Source organism: Lonchura striata, chromosome 5 (assembly GCF_050655825.1).
Source record: "Lonchura striata isolate lonStrDom1 chromosome 5, ASM5065582v1, whole genome shotgun sequence".
In the NCBI taxonomy this organism is placed as follows: Eukaryota; Metazoa; Chordata; class Aves; order Passeriformes; family Estrildidae; genus Lonchura; species Lonchura striata.
Window position 1 is genome coordinate 51,911,564 of NC_140707.1, and position 19,007 is coordinate 51,930,570.

General features: G+C 48.5%; 1 protein-coding gene across 3 annotated transcripts in view; it reads left to right on the plus strand.

Moving 5' to 3' along the window:
- TMEM63C (transmembrane protein 63C) overlaps nucleotides 1–19,007 on the plus strand; it is a 32,574-nt gene that overhangs the window by 949 nt on the left and 12,618 nt on the right. For all 3 annotated transcript variants that reach the window (XM_021542817.4, XM_021542818.3, XM_021542819.3), the window contains exons 2-4: nucleotides 17,875–17,989; nucleotides 18,265–18,485; nucleotides 18,877–18,956. In XM_021542817.4, the coding sequence (XP_021398492.3) occupies nucleotides 18,288–18,485; nucleotides 18,877–18,956 (278 nt within the window). In that variant the 5' untranslated portion in view covers nucleotides 17,875–17,989; nucleotides 18,265–18,287. The remainder of the gene's footprint in view (nucleotides 1–17,874; nucleotides 17,990–18,264; nucleotides 18,486–18,876; nucleotides 18,957–19,007) is intronic.

Consider the following 19,007-nt stretch of genomic DNA (forward strand, 5'->3'; position numbering starts at 1 on the left):
AACTAATGCTTGTGTCTGCCTGCCTGATGGGTGGCTGAGGCCCAGCAGGGCACAGAGGCTTCCCTGGGCTGCTGGAGCAAGTTGGTGGCAGAAGCAGGGAGCGAGCCCCAGCCCCTCAGTGTCCCTCTCCCGAGGTACTGGCCTACACCACTGGCCTGTGATGGGAGATGTCACCCCACCGCTGTGTCATGTTGTGGCTTGTGCTCGTCCCCACGTCATCCCGGCCACAGAATTCTCCTTGTGGGAGCTACAGCTGAGGGTGTTAGATATGCTTTGTTCTGGCAGGGGAGAAGAGGAGGAAGCTCTACCCATTTTTCCTTCCAGTTTTGTTATACTGATGATTTTGAGAAGGCTGGTAGGTCAAGGCAGTCTAATGCTCTGGCCAAGCTGCTCTCCCCCAGTTTTCAACTTCATCCAGATTTGTCCATGGATGAAGGCCCTGCCTTCTCCCTTGCTTGTTTCCCCATTCTCACTGCCAGCACAGTGGGTTTGCTATTCAGAAACCTCCTGAACAGAAGGAGTGTTTTCCGGGAGAATGAGAGAGAGAGAGACCTTTGTCTGGCTGACAGATGTTATTTCTGCATGAACATCCTTTTCCTTTTAACCGTTTAGCCACCATCTCCAGGACTGAGGTACATGCCAGCCTTTTCCCCTTTTGGAGAGTTCATGGGGGGAGCAGGGTGTGAAGGGAAAACTGGGTGGGGAGACAAGGTATGAGAAAGCACTTTGCCCCATGTGGAGATTTACGGTTCTGTAGAACTGGTCAGGCTGCCTGTCTGAGCAGAAGAGTGGCAGCAAAATATGCCGTTCAGGAGAAAAGGTGCTGTTGTAGTGGTTTGCAGTATTAATTAGGAGGGGAGAGGGGACCAAGTAGGAAAAATAGGAAGCAGAAAGAGTGACCAATACCAGACCGGAGCCTTGGCCTCTCTGCCTTCCCTGCTGCCTTGCAAAGTGGTGGTCAAGGCTGGGCAACAGATGGAAAGGGAAGCAGAAGCAGCTCCTTCAGGAAGGATTTGTCAAAAGTGTCCTGGCAAAGAGCCACTGGCAAACAAATAAGTAATAAATAAAAACAGGGAGGCCACGAGCACCCCTGCAGCCTCTGACTCCATAGCACATATGGGCTTTTCTGGCTTCCCTGTGAGCCTAAACCTCTGCCTTCTTCCCGTGGCTCCATCCTTTCTCCTGAAACTCCATTCCAATGCCCTTCAGCTCTTTTTTTTTTTTAATTTTAAAAATATTTAAATTCTGTTTTCTGATAACATTTTAATTGCTCTGTAACAACTCTCTTCTTCAGCGCTTTCCCTGAGGTTAACCATTTCATCTCTGGTTTGGTGGCTGCTGACAATGCTAAACCCTAAGCATAGGGTGGTCCTGTGCAGGACAGAAATAGCAGTGTCTTCTGGGGATGCTGATCAGGGGTGTGTGGGGGCCTTTGCAGGTAAATACTGTCCTCTTTCCATGCAGAGCCTTCTGGCCCATGGTAACATAAGGCAGATTTCAGCACAGCTTCAGAGCTTGCATCTGCACATTTGTAAAAGGATGAGTGTCTCTGCTTTAAAATATTCCTTGAAGGAAATACTCTTATCTTAAGAGACTTGGAGAGCTTTCTGAAAACACAAAGAAGAGGGAGAAATGTTTTTAACACCCACAAGTGAATTCAATTGATATTAAACTAATCAATCAACTAAGCTGCTTGGCAAACATCAGTGTGCTGTGCAAATGCTGACTCCTCTACGAGTCCTATAAACACCAAAGTCTACCGTTGTCACTCCTGTGATTCTTACTTACTTTAGTTGCTGTAAATATATATTGTGTATTTAGCCCTAAGATTGAAGAAATTGTTGAATTGCTGATGCACTGTCCTCAGAGCAAAAGCAGGTTTGCTTTGAGATTATTTCAGGAGAAGCAGCTCCAGTCCTAATTTTCTTCAGCTATGGCTTGAACACATTCAGTCCCTAACCAGCTGTTACAAGAGAACTTAGAGCTTTAAAAGATCCTACTTGGCATCTACCTGCACTTTAAGGTGCCTAAATATCCTTCAAAAGCTTGTTTGAAGTTACTGCTTCAGATGTGTCTGAGACTAGCAATTAGGTTTGTGATCACACCTTGGTATTAGGTGGGGACAATGTCAGCAGTTTGCTCACACTATTACTGCAACAATGGGACAGACACAGAGCTGTGCACAGCCCTTCCCATCACCGGGGCACTATTGTTGCTGGTTAATGGGTGAGAAAGGGCACAGCAAGTCCCCCTGGGTCTCTCTGCAGAGTAGCTTGGAGAGGGGCACAGATTTACCTCTGCTAGCTTACTGCCCTGGTCCCTATGTCACTCTCACCTAACGTAATGTTGTCCAGTCTCTGAGGAGCATTAACACCATTGTATAGAAGCATTTCAACACTGGAATAAATTGTTCAGTTGCAAGCAGAGTCCCCATGAAAAGCTGGGGCTGCCATTTTGACCAAGGAGGGGCTCCTGGCAGTCATAGTTTGATCTTAAATAAAGATGTGTTTAAAATGGAGTACTGGAGCAGGGAAACTCAGTGCTCCTGTTCAGTGGGAATTGTGTGAAAACTTTAGGTGACCTGGTTCCCCCCTCCCCAGCACCAATCTTGTGTCTTGTCATCCACAGATTAGCGAGTGAACAGAGAGGAAGGCAGGATCTGAACAAAGACAAGCTCCACTGCACCCCCAAATGCTAAAAGGCAGCTTGTAAGAGGAGGAAAAATATATCATGTAATTTTGAGTTCCTCTTACAGAGATAGGAAAGCGCTTTGGCCCTGCTTCACTGGAAAACACTTTGTTACTAGCTGGGAGGTGGTAGTAAGAGGCAGCTTGGGCAGGAGGTGATGGAGGTTGAGGCAATGAGCCCCTTAAGGTGCTGTGTTGGATGGGCAAGGGGAGACCAAAATTCAGAGAAGCTGGGGATGCGGGAGTTAGGGCAAACAACAGTTTTGGAAATGTATCTGGGGAGTGGCTCCCAGCTGTTGCCCAAAGTGAGCCTGTGGTATCCTGGGGCAAGGTCTGGGCCCTCTGCATTGGCCAAGCCAAGGCGACCCTGTCAGAGGAATCCTCTTAACCATGCAAGGTGGTCCACACTAAGATGATGCACCAGGGAAGTGGCACAGGCTGAGGTGCTGAGATCGTGTGAGTGCTGGCAAGCTGGAGAGTGGCTCTTGGGGCATGAAAGTGGCTTGCCATGGACCACAGGCATCTGTGCAGATAGGATCCCAGCCAGCATTGAGACAGCATCTAGTAACATGGGGTTTGGGACACACCTGGCTGGAGGATCTGGTTCCAGCAGCAGGTTGGGATGGTCTTCTTGGCATGGGTGTGGTTTGGAGTAGAATGTTCATATCTTTAGATACTCAAAACTTTCCTGGACTTGGCCCTGAGGAATCTCTTCTAGCTCACACTACTTTGAGAAGGGGGGCAGGACTACATGACCTCCCTTCAGCCTCAGTGCTTCTGAGCTTATTTGTTTGTCCTGTCTTCTGACAAATTCAGTCACCGTGGGGTAGTCCCCAAGGCAGAATTAGAGAAAGGACCAGAAGCCGAAGTTTGCCTATCTTCCCTTTGTCTGCAAGCAGCAGCATTCTGGAGGTTTCTACAAGACTAGGAGACTGCCAGGGCTTGCAGTCTCCAGGCTGAGGACATGCACTGTTCATTGTGTTTCTGATCTGCTTTTCTCAGGGAGGGCAGAACTATGTGAAAGTGTAAGGGCAAAGAGGACAGAAAAATGAACCAAACTTTATAGACTTCAGAGCAAACTTGGTCTGTACCTTGTTTCACTCTTGACCTGCTGCTGAATAGAATGGATGAATTAAAGTCAGGACTTAAGTTAATGATCAGAAAGCCATGACCTAAGTACCTGTTTTTAGTTTTGCTGTGTTTGTACACTTCTGCTCTTTTCCTAAGGACAAGCTGATTCTCAGTGATTAGCATGATGTGTTGCTTAGGGCTGAGCAGGAGGCTGCACTGTGCTTGAGTGGGTTTATAGCTATATGGTTTTTTAGATACTTAATGTCTATATTTATTGCATTACAAAATGGTGAGTGATGCATTTCTTACTAGATAACACTTAATTATTTATTATAAATTTGGTCCAGCTATATTTCAATGGAAAACGCAGTCCAATTGAAAATGCAGAAAGCGAGCATTTAAAAGGTGGTTTCTACGTGGTTAAATAAATCTGCTTAAAATGTATGAGTCCACAAAAGAAAAGAGAATAAATTTATGAAGACATTATTTATATTTGTAATAAATTAACAATACTATACTGCTATACTATATTGTATTATTATAATACTGTATCATAGGAACAAAATTTTATTATAGGAGATACAAAATATAGCCAGTGATATAATCTGATTATTTTTGACATTTAAGAATTCAGTCCTAGTAGAGATTATCCTCTCACAGTTTGTCTTCATTAGGCTTTGAAAGGGAACCAGGCTTTCCTGCATTAACCTGCAGTAATTTTTCAGAACTTTTACTAAACTAATCCGTGTACTAAGTTAATGGAAACGGTTTTTCCCCTCTACTTACAAGGAAGGTTGCAGCTGTCAGAGCCACTTTTGCAGTTCATCAGGCTTTATCTCCAGGTTCTCAGCCACTGAGCAGACCTGGCAGCAAGGACATACTGCATGAATTTCTAGTGACTTATTTTTCGCTGATGAGAGGGATCTGAGGCATGTAGATTTAAAGAACTTCCAGTTTTAAATTGGCTGATTGGCTGTCTTTTTAATTTAAAAGGTTTTTAGTTCAGACAAAATCTGATTACTTTTCAGTCAGGTGTATGTTTCCAAGAGTCATAATTCTTTTATTTGTCCTGGTTCCAAATCCTCTTTATTGCTTTTTCCTTTCATATTACTGCTGCTAATCTTCTCATCAAGCAGTTTCACTTGATTTTTCTGTTGAGAAGTTTTTGTCAAACTTAATTTTATTTTATAAAAGTTTTTTGGTTCTTATGTTTTCTTTCATAAAATTTCATCAGTTTCTTTCTTCTTTAAAAATAAACCCCAAACAAAGAAAATTTTAATAATAATTGTGGTAATGGCTGTGTAACCTCCTGAGAATTGTGCATTTTAAAGACTTGATGTTTTGTTCAGTCATTTCTGGAGATGGAGGATGGATGGCTTTGCAAATACAGTCCTCTGATATCCTAAACATTGGGCTGGAAAAAGCTAGCTGTGGAAAACTTTAGTAACTGAGAGAAACTATGATCATACCCTAGGTCTTGTCTTAGGTACATACGTACACTTTGATGACTATAGCTTTATGTCTGCTCCAGGTTTTAGGATTCCTTCATCCTGTCAGCCAAGTCTGAAGGACTGGCTGTTTATTTGGACAGTCCCTGCACAGAGTTAAACTTGAGTGGTTTCAGTCCCTCCATTATGAGAAGGTGAATTTCCAGCCCTCCTAAAAGGCATGTTGCAGTTTGCTTCAGCAGAGAAGAGATGTCACTTCACATTTATTTGGACCTTGCTTTTTAGCTTTTTGGGGGTGGTTTTGGTTTTGGTTGGGGACTTTTTTGTTTTGTTTGTTTGTTTAGGGTTGTTTGTAGTAGGGGGTTGGTTTTGGGTTTTGTTGTTCTGGCTTTTGTTTGTTTTGGTTTTGTTTTATGGAAAATACTCTGGAGGCAGCATAAATTTCTGTACATGTGTAGCCTAAAAGTCCAAGCTGAGAGCAATACTCAGGGGTATCCATCTACCTCCCCAGCTGCCCATGGGAGTCCTCTGTGCCAGTGCTGTGTCCTCTCCATCCCTGGGACTGGAGAAGAGCTGCACAGGCATTTGATGGGACCCTGCTGACCCTTGGCTCCAGTCCTTCTCTCAGTGCTGCAGGGTGGTGTGCTTCCTGAACGTTCTTGTAGGAAGCTCTCTGTTCCTCAGAGCTCATCTTGTTTGAGAGGTAGAAAGCAGGGAGAGTGTTTGTTTCAGCAGGTATCTCCTCCCTGGTTGAACAGAGCTAAGCTGGGTAGCTGGGTTTTGTGACCATGCCCTGTGCGTGGCCAGCCTGGTGCTCTGCACAGCAGCAGCAGCAGCAGCAGTGTTGGAGCTCTTGGGTTCAGTCTGGTCCTGCAGCTCATTTTGCACTGGGTCTCTTTCCAGTGTTCTCCTGTGGCTCCTCACACCTGGCTTTTGTTACTTCTTGGTCCCCTCCCTCCAGCATGACATTCATGTGCCCTGTGACAGAGCTGTGCTGCCAGGAGAAGCGTGGAAAGCAGCTGGGCAGGGCTTAGAGACCAGTGTGTCCTGCAGGTATCATTGCATCCTCAGGGAAAGAGCAACAGTGTGGGACTCAGCTTCACTTACATGTTGGTGCCCGCCGCTCTGGCTGCCTGTTCAGAGTTCTGCTCACCCTCCCGGAGTTGTGGTTGGCACAAGGATGTTGGGATGAGCCAGAACCTCCATAGCATCTGTGGTTGTACAGATTTTTGTCTAGTGAGTGCAGGTGTGCTGCTGGCAATAGTGGAGCAGAGGGGTATTTTGCTGCAGAATGTGTTCATGCTTTACTGGAAGTGCTGGTTGCCCCAGGGAGGTGGCAGCTGTGCTGAGGTCTCATGCATTTGCACCTTGCATTTTCCCAAACTGGCTGGAGGTGTTTCCAGGTGGGGAGATGCTTCACAGAGCAGGGATAGCAGCAGTGAAGCACAGTGAGCACCAAACTGCCCCTTATGTCAGTCACATAGTGGATGGGGAGGTGGAGACCCTCACTCATTTAGTAAATACCTTGCTGGTACAGGAAAGGCCAAATGTGGGATCAAGTTCTCAGGATGCTCAGTGCAGAGCCCCAGTACATGGTGACAAGATGGAATATGCTGGGTGGGGATGCAGGAAGGGAAAACAGCATATACAGGCATAAAGCAGGAGCCTTGTCTGGGACTGGGCCAGGATATCCAGCCATTCCACAATCATCTCAATTTCAATGTTGCATCCCAAACATCTCTTCCAAAATGGACACAGAGCCTGTCTGATTGCTAATTGTGATAGGGCCTCAATAGCTGCCTCCCCACAGCTGCTGGGCTGTGGGGAGCCTTGCAGTGGCTCTTGCTGGGACACTGATCCTTGCAGGGTGGAGGATCAGGGAGAAAGATACCATTCTGCTGACACTGTGTCCCCAAATCTCTTCAGCCAACTGTATTCCTAGTGCTGGCTCTGCTGTAGCCAAACCACCCTGGAAGAACGAGGCATGAACTTGAGGAGGTTTGTTTTGCAGCTATCTTCTGCGGTGCCTCATGTTTAATTTCCCATTCTTTTCTGGTCCATGTGAGCAGCATTTATGTGGAGGGATGGGGGTGGCTGCCTGAGGAGCCTGTGCTGCTGGCAGAGTGGGCAAACCAGCACAGGGGCTGCCAGCCCTTCCCTGAGCTGCCTGTGTGGCCCTGTGTGCAGGAAAGGTAGGCTTGTGAAGAGAAGCCAGGGACAATCTCTCTGCCTTCTCTGGTCCTAGACGGCCTTTTTCCAAGGCTGAATTGCCCATGAAGCATCTCTGATGGTGCCTTTTAGATGCAGCCTGTTTGAAAGGATGTGGCCCCCCCAGCAAACCTGCCAGGCTGGGCTGGCAGTCCCTACGCAGTGTTGTGCTATGTGCTCTTGCAGCGGAAAAAGCTTGCAGGTCGCTCTGTGACCACCCCGCTGCCAAATCTGCCATCTGTCTCACATCCTCCGGGTGATGCTGTGCCTCCCAGCCCACGACTCTCCCAATGCCTTGTCCCTTTCCCAGCCTGGCTGCTGTACATGTCCAGATGTGACACTTCCTTCTCTGCCTGAAGGGGAAGAAAATTTCTTGTGTTTTTCTCCATCACGTCCGTCACTCCCAACACCCCTTGCGCTGGTGTGGGCAGCTGCTGGACAGTGGGCATAGGCAGAGCAGGGCAGGACAGCAGTGCAGTCGGTACAGGTGGTGCCAGCCTGTTTGCTGAGCATCTGTGTCCCATTCATCCCCTGTGCTGGGCCACCTGCCTGTGATAGGTGAGAATTGGAATTGGGGGTGGATCATGAACCCCAGTTCTTGTCCCAAAAGTCCTATGGTTTCTTTCTTACCTCTGGTGCTCCAGGGCCATTTGACTCCCCAGATCCTTTCCATGGAGGAGATGAGAGCATGCTGGTGGGTGTGATGGGCTGCCTGCTCTGCTCTGCTTGGCTCTGCTATGCCCTGCAGCAGGTACATGACTGTAGCTGTGCTTGGGTGTTGTGGGCAAGGGGAATTCCTGGGCATGATGCAAGTTATGGGGACAAGTCTTGTCACCATATGTGAACACCTGTCACACTGGAAGGACGTTGAAACAGTTATGCTTTGCAGAGTCACAGCAGCTCCACATGTGCTTGGGAGAGCTGCCTTTCTTTCTGGCTGCAGCAGCAGCTTTCCTCTCATCTCTCCCAAAAGCTGTGTGGGCTGCAGAGACAACTGGATGAGTGCCCCAGCGACCGGAGGAGAGTGACTTCCTGCTCCCTCCACTTCTCCAGGATTGCCCTGCATGGTGTACACCATCAAAAGCTTTCCCTTCCCTTTGATGCACTATTGACTCAAACCAGTGTGCTGAGTGCTAATCCCTCTGGCATTGTTGGATGCAGTGAGCATGGCTGGATGTGACTGGCACAGCAGCTGCTAGGGCCATCCCCACTTGTGCAACCCACTGCTGCCAGCTCCCGTGCTTCCAGGGCAGTGGGATTCACCCCAGTGACATAGTGTCACCCAAATCTACTTGGAAGCTGGGCAAAGGTGGGAGGAAAGCCTTGTCAAGGCCAGGATTGGTGAGTGGTTATGCTTATGGGCTCCTGCTGCAGTCCAAACCTTACTCTGCTCTTGACACCAAGCACAGCCAATAGAAATGTTCTAGCTCTGCTCTAGATTTTAGATGCTCTAAAGTCATATTGTGTGTGTATATAGTGTTGTCATCTGCTCTCAGGAAGAAGCTTCTGTGCTTGCACAGAGGGGAGCTTGGCAGGGCAGGAGTGCTTTCTTTGCTTCTGCAGCAGAGTCTGCTGTGGAGGATGTTGTGACTGCATGAAGATGGGGAGGGGTGAAGGGTAGAGAAGCTGGTGGCAGCCAGGCACCAGGGCATCTCACAGAGCAGTTGGAGGAAGGTGCACATCTGGACCCAGGAGAGGGTGATCACCAGGATAACCATAGCACTGCCCATTGGCCCCTAGGAAACTGTGTGGTGAGAGTGCTTGGTGGGAGGGTGCTCTCAGTCTGTGTCAGGCAGCAGCAGGTTGGAATGGAGCAGGGCTGTGCCCAGCAGCATGAGCGCCAGGCCCTTGGTAGTCCAACATGTGTACTCACTCCTCATTGCACAGCAGGCTGATGAGCATCAGCGTGAAGAGGACTGGCTGGATCTCATCAGCTGAGAGCAGCTGCCCAAGGGCTTGAAATGTGCCTGCATTCTCCACCGACTCAGTAGTGAGGTCCCTGCCATTCCCAGGTGTGTCATGCTGTCCCGGCCAGGCCAGACACTGGGGTGCAAAGCCACCAGAACTGCCTGGCCCAAACAGTGTGATGCTGGACTTCCCAGTCTGCATCCCTTTAATGCACAACACAACTCCTTTCCTTGCTGGTCTCCTTCCTTCTGCCCTCAGGTGGAGTTCCCTTGGGTGATGGCTCCAACTGAGCTGGCTGCTCCCATGGCTAACAGTCTCTGCAGCAGGTGGCTTTATAAAATGTATCAGGTAACCCTCCCACTCTCCTTTCTGCCTCCCACAGCTCCCTGCTCCCCAAACAGTGGAAGGGACTTGGGGAAGAAAGAGCTGCCTTTTCCCTATTTCCATCCTGTCTTGTTCCCCATCTCAGGAACCAAAGTGCACCTGGCACCTTGTGGCATTGTGAAAGATGCCTGTGACTCATGGTGACAGCTTCAGTCTGGGTCCTGACCAAGGCACAGCTACTCCTGGTTTCTGTACAAGTTTCCACAAGGGAGTGCTTTTCCCAGTAAAGGTGGCACTTTTCTTCACAAAGACCTTAAAATCCTCTGTATGAGTACTCTAACCTGGATGGCATAAGAAGCAATCTGCCTGTAATTGCCTGACACCCCACCACAGTTGCAGCCTTGCTGAAAGGTATCTTCCTTGGTCTTCAATGCCAAAGGGGAGCTGCCTCTGCAATGGGGGCTGTGCATGGGGGCACATGCTGTGGGCTTGGAGCTGGCAGGCAGTAAGGAACCTGGAGAAGCCCTTTGCAGACAAGTTCAAGCCCTTCTCTAGGTCCGGCTGCTGCCATGTCCCTCAGTCACATAGGCAGTGGAGGCTGGGAGCTGTTCTCATCTGCCGGTATCATCCTTAATTAATTGCAAGTGCTGGGGACTGTGAACATCATGCAGCAGCCCAGCTTGGAGCAGGGATCTGATGGTACCAGGATGTCTCTTTACTGTTTTCCTAAAACACTGTTTTTCTGAATGGATGTGTGTGTGCATGTGTATAGGTTAACTGAGAACCCCGGATTATACCCTTCCCCTTTCCCACATGTGAGTTACCTGGGTCTCCATTCCCTGAAGTCAACCGTGGCTTTGTCATAGTATCATACAAAAGTTTGGGTTGAAAAGGACCTTTAAATGTCTTCTAGTCCAATGCCCCTGCAATGAGCATGGACACTTTCAACTTGACGAGATTGTTCACAGCCCTGTCCAGCCTGACCTTGATTGTTTACAAAGATAGAGCATCTGCCACCTGTGTGGGCAACTTGTACCAGTGTTTCACCATCCTCAATTTAGAAAATTTCTTTCTTATATCTATTCTGAATTGACCCTCTTTTAGTTAAAAACTATGCCACTACAAGGTCTATTAAAAAGCCTGTTCCCATCTTTATTATAAGGCCCCTTTCCTGTCTCTCTGCTCCCAGCCATCACCTACCAGCAGCCCAGCAGCACCCTGCTCTCTGCTTGGGTTGGTCCTGGTCCAGGTAATGCTTCATGCTGAGGAGTGTTGATTTAAGTTTTATCAGAGAACAAAAGGTGCATGATACTCTGGGGAGCTTGCAGCCTCATTAGCTCACGTTTGCTTGGTGCACTGCACACACAAAGTGTGGTGTGAGGGGCTGTGTGCGCAGCAGGAGAGTGAAATGCAAACCAAATATGGGTTAGAGCCAACTTGCACTGGCAGCTTAGTCAAACGTGGCAAAAATGGCTGGGGGTGGAATAAATTCTGCTCCGATTCTTCCTTCCCAGTCTCAGTGTGCTGGCTCCAGCAGCAGCTGGCTTGCACATGTGTGGAGGAGGCTGGAGAGGCGCTGCTCCCTGCACAGCATCTCCCACGCACTGGCCCAAACAAATCTCTCTGTAGATCTCACTGTAAACATTATTTGCTCGCAGTTGCCTGGGGTTTGGTTTTATTCTGCCAAGGACCACTGCAGCAAGTCAGCGTTGGTCTGCTCAGTTCACAGCATACCTGTAGGAGAGTCCCAAGGGGACTGGGATGCTTTTTCCTTCGAAAACTTCATGGAACTTAGTCTAAGTGCCAAAAACCCGCCCTGTGTTGTGGTGCTGGGGAAGAAGGGGAGGGCAGGCAGCTGTGGGTGATGTGAGAGCTGTGCCACCACAGGGACACATAGCAGGGAAGGGGTATGTATTGGTTTTGGGTGAGTCCCTGGGGCAGCATGACTCTGCACAGGGTTTCCTGAAGGTAGGGACAGCCTGCCAATCCTGAATGCAGAAAAACTTGCTTAGGTCCCCAAAATGGGGTCAGTCTCAGACTCCTAGTGCGTAACGTAATTTAGATGAACAGCATTGGCAGGGCAGGTTGGGAATGGTGAAGCACTGAGGGTAGGAGCAGCAGTGCCAAAGGCAGGCTTACCACTGAGGGGAAGGACCTCACTGTGGGGTTTGCACCTCCAGGGCCTGAGTGGGCTCATGGATTGGCTCTTTCCCCAGCCTTCCTGCCCTGGCTGGCAGTGAGCCTGGCTTTGTACTCCTCAGTGAGAGAGTAGTGCCAGAGCTTACTGGTAGGGAAGATGAAGTTTATCTATAGCATTTTTAAGCAGGCTTTTCTTAAGCTGTCATGCACTCACATTCATTTTCTCACTGAGTGGTGGGTATGTGTATCATACCTTCATTGGCAATGACAAAACTAATATTTGAGCTGGTGTTTTTTTACCTGTTAGGGGTCATCTGTTGCTGCAGAGTGGTCCTTTGCCTCCAAACCTTACTTACACCAGCCTCCATAGCCCACAAGCCATGTTGCACTATGGTCCTCCTTGTTTGAAAGATGCATCTGATTTGCAGCAGGCTAACCGAACAGGCTGGTGTATGTCCATGTCCTGCTGGTGACAGGATGGGGTCTCCTGCTGCAGGGTTGTCTGTCTTGTACCCTGACAGGGTGTGGGCACAGCATTCACACCAGTGTCAGTGAGCCCTGCCCAGGGATGCTGCTGCCCCACAGGTACTCGCCTCACAGTCCATGAGCAGCCAGATGCCTCTCTTTGCTTTTTGGACCTCGAGGCCATTAATCTTAATAGGGAAGGTTGAAAGGAGAGCTAGAGAGGAATGCCTAGGACCTCTGTGGGGTTTTGGAGGGCTGTGTCCCATCCCCTCTGTGCTCATACCCCTTGGGGACAGATGTGGCCCATGGTGTGCCTATTCTCCCATTCACCAAGCTACAGGAATGGAGAGGTCACCATGCCCTGTGGTGCCAAAAGTGCCGGGGTGTGTGCTGAGCTCAGCACAGGCTGCTGATGAGCCTTTTCCCTGAAGTCCTGAGGTACTTGGTTAGGCATGCTGAGTAAGTGGCAGTGGCTCTGGTTTCCTGCCCTCCCTGTAACTGCAATCCTGCAAGGTCAGTCACTGCAGTCCTGCAGGGTAGGATGCTAGAGGTTTGCCTGCCTGCCTTCCTGGTCCTGTGCACACCAGGACATGAACCTGATCTCCCTGTTACAGCAGTCCTTGATTTTCCCTTCCACAGCCTGGCCACAATCTACTTGTAATGGAAGAAGGTTGTAGAGGCAGTCAGGTAGCACAGATATTTGTTTTCTAGGTAAGGGTCCTCAGCCTGGTTTTTCTGTGTGGCCACAGACTGCTCCACCAACAGCCCCATGCCCTGGCTGCCCTCTGGGCAGCCAAAGTCAGTAATCCCACCTGTGCCAGAGGGGGATGCTAAGGCTGGATGAGTGTAGGCATGCTGGGAAACCCAGTTTAGTCATCTCAACGCTCCCAAGATTGTTTTGATGTGTTGCTACTCCAGCTGTCCATGAATCTCCTAGCAAATGAGTTTGCTGGCAGGATGCTTCAAGGGAAAGACAAATTATGAAAAATTGCATTCGCATAAAAGACATGCCTTATTTTTAATTGGAAATCTGATTCTCTGGATTAGTGCCCACCCAACTGGAGAGAAGAAACATATGCTGATGTATCAACAAAACAAAGAGGGCACTGAATATTCAGGGAAAGCTTACACACACTGAAAATTCTTCATAGAAATTATTTAGCAAATCAGTTTCAGTGGCAAATCTCATGCTTTCACTGTGGATTCACAGGCCACAAAGAGGAGAAAGAATTGCTCTACATGTTTTCTGACACTTTTCTGACCCTGTTTTGGTATCTTCTCTCTAAGATCTATAATGGATAGACAATATATCAAAATTTCTGTCTTTTTCTTATTGCTGCAACCCTGTACACACCTGTGTTTCTTGACTAGTCCATTGCTGTCACTTCTCTAGGACAGTGGCTGCTCTGAAGGGCATCTGTCTGTGGTTGCCATCTAGAGGCCCTGCCTAATACACAGCTAATGGGAAGCTGTCCTGACACCTTCTGGAGGTGACACCCATCCACCTCTTGTTATTCACAACAGTATTTGTTCCTTTGGTCCATAAAGATTCGGAAAAGCACAATCGCAGTGGTGTGTGAGGGAACAAGAACTGGTTTGGTGATGCTGTGGGTTCTGTTTAACTTTTCAGATATTATTGCAGGGTTCCTTCAACTGAATATTGCAAAATGATGAATTTTCTCATTTGTGTGATGTGAAAATTTAGCTTAGGCATTTCAACAATGACTTTAAGTGTGACTTGCAGTGTTCTTGTGATTTCTCATTCTGTATACCAAAAAACTTACCTCTAACCAGAGGGAATTGGAACATGTTCTACAGGTATGAGTTTAAGCTGTTCTTGATGCATGTGAGCAGAAATCTCCTCTTGCTGTTTCTGCTGCATTCTGTTCCTAGAACATACACATGATTTACTTTTAGCTGGTTATCCCCAATAGTTATTTTAATGGTAGCATTACAGCTATATAATTTGCATAAGCTTTTCTGTGAGTAGCACCATAAAAGGTAAGACTAGCTGGAACAAATGATCTAGAAAAGTAGTGATTTGGGTATTTAGAGGAGAGCTTCTCTGGCTATCTGGTGATGAAAGGAGCAGCAAAAGGGCAGGAGAGTGCCTTGAGGTCAGGTTCAGAGGAGCTGTGATACACTGCAAAATCTGTGTTTACAGCCTGAGCATGACATGACAGCTCCTTAGAACTCCTTAGGATCTGGAGGTGCTTAAAAGAGGGGGGACAGGCTTGGACTGGGTCTTCAAGTATCTTCTGCTCCTGAATTTTGTCTGTACAGTCTGGCATTGTACTGGCAGTGCTATGTACAGATAAATGAGCTGGTTGGGATGGAAGCATGAAGGCTTGCATTTAGGAGCTTTCTGGGCAGGAGAGCTGGGAGCAGGAGATACTAGCACCATCTCCAGGAGGAACCCATTGCTTTTGGCCACCAGGAGCAAAATATATGATACAGGAAAGAAACGGATAGCAACAAAGACTTGACAGAGAAACACAACTTGTACAGATCCCTGTGAAAATCCCCCTCATCCCCCCCTACCATCCCTGACAGGATGTTCCTCCTACAAGCGTGAAGCCGGTGCCTAGAAACAGGCTGCAGGATCTTGTTGCTGTGTAGTGGAGTGGTGGTGATGGAGAAAGGACTTGGAAGTTGCTAAGGTCTCCTTGTTTGTTTGCTGATGGTCTAACAGCTCCCTCGGTCAGAGACACACTCTTGTTGTTAACAAAAAGGCAGTGAATTATTTAGCAGCTGAAAATGCCAGATGGCAGTGGCTCTGCTGCTTACAGGAGGAGGGGAGAGAGAGAGAGAGAGAGAGAGAGAGAGAGACGCACATGGTGAGGAACAGATTGAGAGCATTTCCATAGCAAAGAGCAGACCTTGGCTAGAGGTCCTGGTGGCCCAGATGACAAGCAGGAGAGCAGGAGGCAGGCAAGCCAGGGCAAACAGCTGCTGCTTGCCAGCATAGCCCCCTCACTTCTTACAGGTCTCTTCTGGAGGTCCCTTGTCAGGGGTCATTACCCTGATGGGACCATGCTGGCCCTTGAAGTACAGGACTCCCAGCCATGGCTGGGAGACAGGCTGTGATGAGGGCACTGCACGGGGGCTTTGCCAGCCCATCCATCACTCCACACCTGTGGGGTGGAAGTATCAGCCCCAAGTCTACTGGGATGCTCTTTGGAGAAGTATCAGCATATCTCAAGTGACTGGCAGTTCTTTTGAGACTCACACTGATGTTCAGCTGTCCTCGCTTGGGCAGTGGTGTCTCCAGACATCATAGTCCAGACAGATGGATATGGATATGGATATGGATATGGATATGGATATGGATATGGATATGGATATGGACCTCCAAGGAGAACCGAAGATGCAGCATAAGGCAGGTCTGTAGCAGACACTGGAGCCCATGGCTCAGGTGACTTTGCACCATATGCACAGGAAAAGGGATTGCCATGTGTCTGCATGTCCTGGGGAACTTGGTGCCTGTAGTTCAGCATCTTCTGAAATCCCTTCAAGACATCTATGCAGGTAGTCAGATGCCAGTCTAATGTTGCAGTGAGGTGAGACTTAAGCTCTTCTGGGCTCATAGCCTTGGTCCAATAATCACAGCCACTGTTAGGCTTCCAGTGGAGATTTTTCTTTGGGATGGAATTTATGCTTCAGAAATGAAGAAAATAGCAGGTCACCATCTTTTTGTTGTTGTTGTTGTTTAATTTGGAAACTGCAAGCACCAAGAGTATTTCTTAAATTTTTCAACCCTTTGGAGAGCTTGAGTTGACAATCCCTTGGGAACCCTCAGTGTTCAGGTTGTCAGATTTTTTTTTTTTCTTCAACTCTTGTGTTTGAAAACCTACCTCTTCCTCAGCTTTTTCTTTCCCTAGATGAGGAGGTCAAAGAGAGTCAGTCTCTCAGGGATGTAATGTATGTCAGCTCCTGCACCAGCACTCCTGTCCTGCCCACTCTGGTCAGCTGAGGGTTGGGGGTGTCTGGGCTCCTCATGAACTTTGGGACAGGATTAATCTCCTCCTTCTTGTGAACTTTAGGACATGACTCCTCAAGCAGCAAACTGCAAGGTCTAAGAGAGAGAGGCTGAGGCCACAGCCATGCATATAAAATCAGATGCTAGTATAGTCCCCCCTCTACCACACTGACACAGCACAATTAAATGTTTCCCAACAAAAGCAAATCTGTGTAGAGCTTAGGAATATCCCCTTTCTAAGCCAAGTAATTTTCTGTAGGCTCTGTGGGCTCTTTCTAAGCCAAGTAATTTTCTCTGTGCTCTGTCATTTTCTGTGCTCCCCAAGGAGCTCTCAATTAAGTTTCCTTTAGTGTTGAAGAAGATTTGATCTTGTTTGGTCTTGGTGGCTTTAACTGCCATAAACGCTTTGTGTCTCCACATCCCTGGAGGTCCCATCTGTCTTTGTGTGCATTCTCCTCCACTGCTTAATCAATCCGTGGGTTCTGCTTCTTTTCATCCACCCTGTTCATGGGGACTTTGAGTATCCTCCAGCAGGGATTACCTGGTGCTGGGTGACTGCAGGGGCTGTAGCAGCATCTCAGTTGTGGCTTGAATATAGATGAAAAGGAAGAAGAGGAATGAATGCTCAGTGGCTTGAATGCAAAGCTCCCAGGAGTACACTCTTGAGTTTTCACATAGTCTTTGCACTGGTCACAATATACTGACATCAGTATACTGTGCCCATCATGTCTGCAGGGCAAGGCACTTATATAGCTCCTTATAGACTTCAGGCAGGCCTGAAAATGTTTTTGTCAAGAGCAAAAGTTTCTGAGAACAGGGATGTAGAATAATTGTGGTTGGAAGGGCCTCCTTGGAGGTCATCTGATAAAAACCCTTGTTCAGGGCCAGGCCAGCTTCAAAATTGTATTTGGCTGCTCAAGGTCTCCAAAGACTGGATCATCTCACCACAGACAGCTGTTCTTCTCTGAAGGCCATGCAGCTCTTCAGGCACAAGAAACAGCTGGCTAGAGGTGTTAAGGGTGACTCCAAAGCACAGAGGCAGGACAGGCACATGAGGACAAGAGACTCTGGCCCAACACTGTTTGTTAATGTTTGCTGTGCTGGTTCTCTCCTCATCTTTGTATGGTGAATGCAGCAGCCATTCGGTACTGTCCTGTGGCATCCCCATGAGTAACACACAGCCATGCTGGCTCCTGTAGGCTGCTTGTTCACAGGGGTTCCAGGCACTGCAGGTTTGGAGAGGATCCTCTCCTACCCAAAGCATAGCGGTAGGAAAGGTTTTGGAAACAAACCACAGTGTTGGCCATTAATGGTCTTTAAGTGTCTCCTGCCAGTGAGGACTGTAACCCATGGTATCAGCTCCTGGGGAAGGTGGCAGGAAGCCTGACATTTAGGATTTTGAGAAGCTAACTCTTCTGAAGAGATCAAGATATCTTGGAAGTATCAATTCTGCTTAGGTGGAAAGATGAAAGGGAAGTCCTCTAACTCCTGAGTCAGACAAATCATGATGCTGGAGGAGGACAGCAGGCTTAGAGATATTCCATAGGCAGTAGATACCTGGCTGTGGGGAGAGAAGCAAATGCAACCCCAACAGCCCAGTTGTCAATATCATCATTGTCAATATAATCATTGCTGTTTTTTCCAGAAATTCAAACAAATGCTTCAGCTTCTCATTCCTGCCTGCTGACAACACCAGGGTGTCCATGACTCAACCCAGCTTCCAGGACTGAGGGGCAGAGGTGGTGAGAGACCGGTCTCAGGTATGACGGAGACAACCAAATAGCATGGGATTTAATGGGGTGGGGAAAGGGCAGGAAGTAGCTATGAGATTTCTTCAGCAACACCCTCTGCCAAGTGTTCAACAACCTCTCCCTGAGAAAGACTGGGACTGGGGAAGCTCTGAGGTCACCAGCCAGTCCTCTCCTCTCCCTACCCTTAGTGAGCTCTTCAGACCTTGATGGAAGGGACCTGCAAGAGCCATGGCCCCTTTTCAAACAATGGCTTCTCCATCCACACTCCTGCCTCTGTGTTGCAGGGTGAGACCTCACAACGGTGTCGATGGAAAGTACGGACTCGATGGAGCCAGCACCTGATGGTGCTGGCCTCACCTCGCTGGATGTGCTTCTCTTCCTGGACGCCCCGGTGAACAGCACAGAGGAGCAGTGCTTCAGCACCCGCTCCCGCAGCACTGTCCTGGAGGGGCTGCCCTTTGGTGGCGTGCCCACCGTGCTTGCCATCAACTTCATCCTCTGGCTGGTGAGTGGGCCAGGAGGGTGCCACTTCTATGGGTTCTGCAGCCGCTGCATGCACTGACAGCCACACACAAGTGCAGCCTGTGCAGCGCTGCACCTGGCAAACTGGGGAACAGGGATGAGTGTGCTGGTGCACCTGGCAAAGTGGGGAGCAGGGATGAATGCACTGGTGCACCTGGCTGATGGGAGAACAGGGATGAGTGCAGGGGTCCAAGGCCTTTGCCCACATCATGGTGGGCAGCCAAGGACACCAAGCAGTGGTGAGATCACAGAGCAGGAACAGTTTGGGTAAGAGTTCCGCCTGAGCTTGGGCTCATGAGTGGGAAAGCACAAAGGAGGGATATGAGAAGATCCCATGGGGTGATACCTTGCAGCACAACACTTTCTTCTTCCAGCTTCTCCTTCTGGTCTTCTCATGTCTTCGGAAAGCGGCTTGGGACTACGGGCGCCTGGCACTGCTGATGGACAATGATAGGTAAGATGGATGCAAAGCTGCTCTGCAGGTGATGGTTCCATTCTCTTCAAG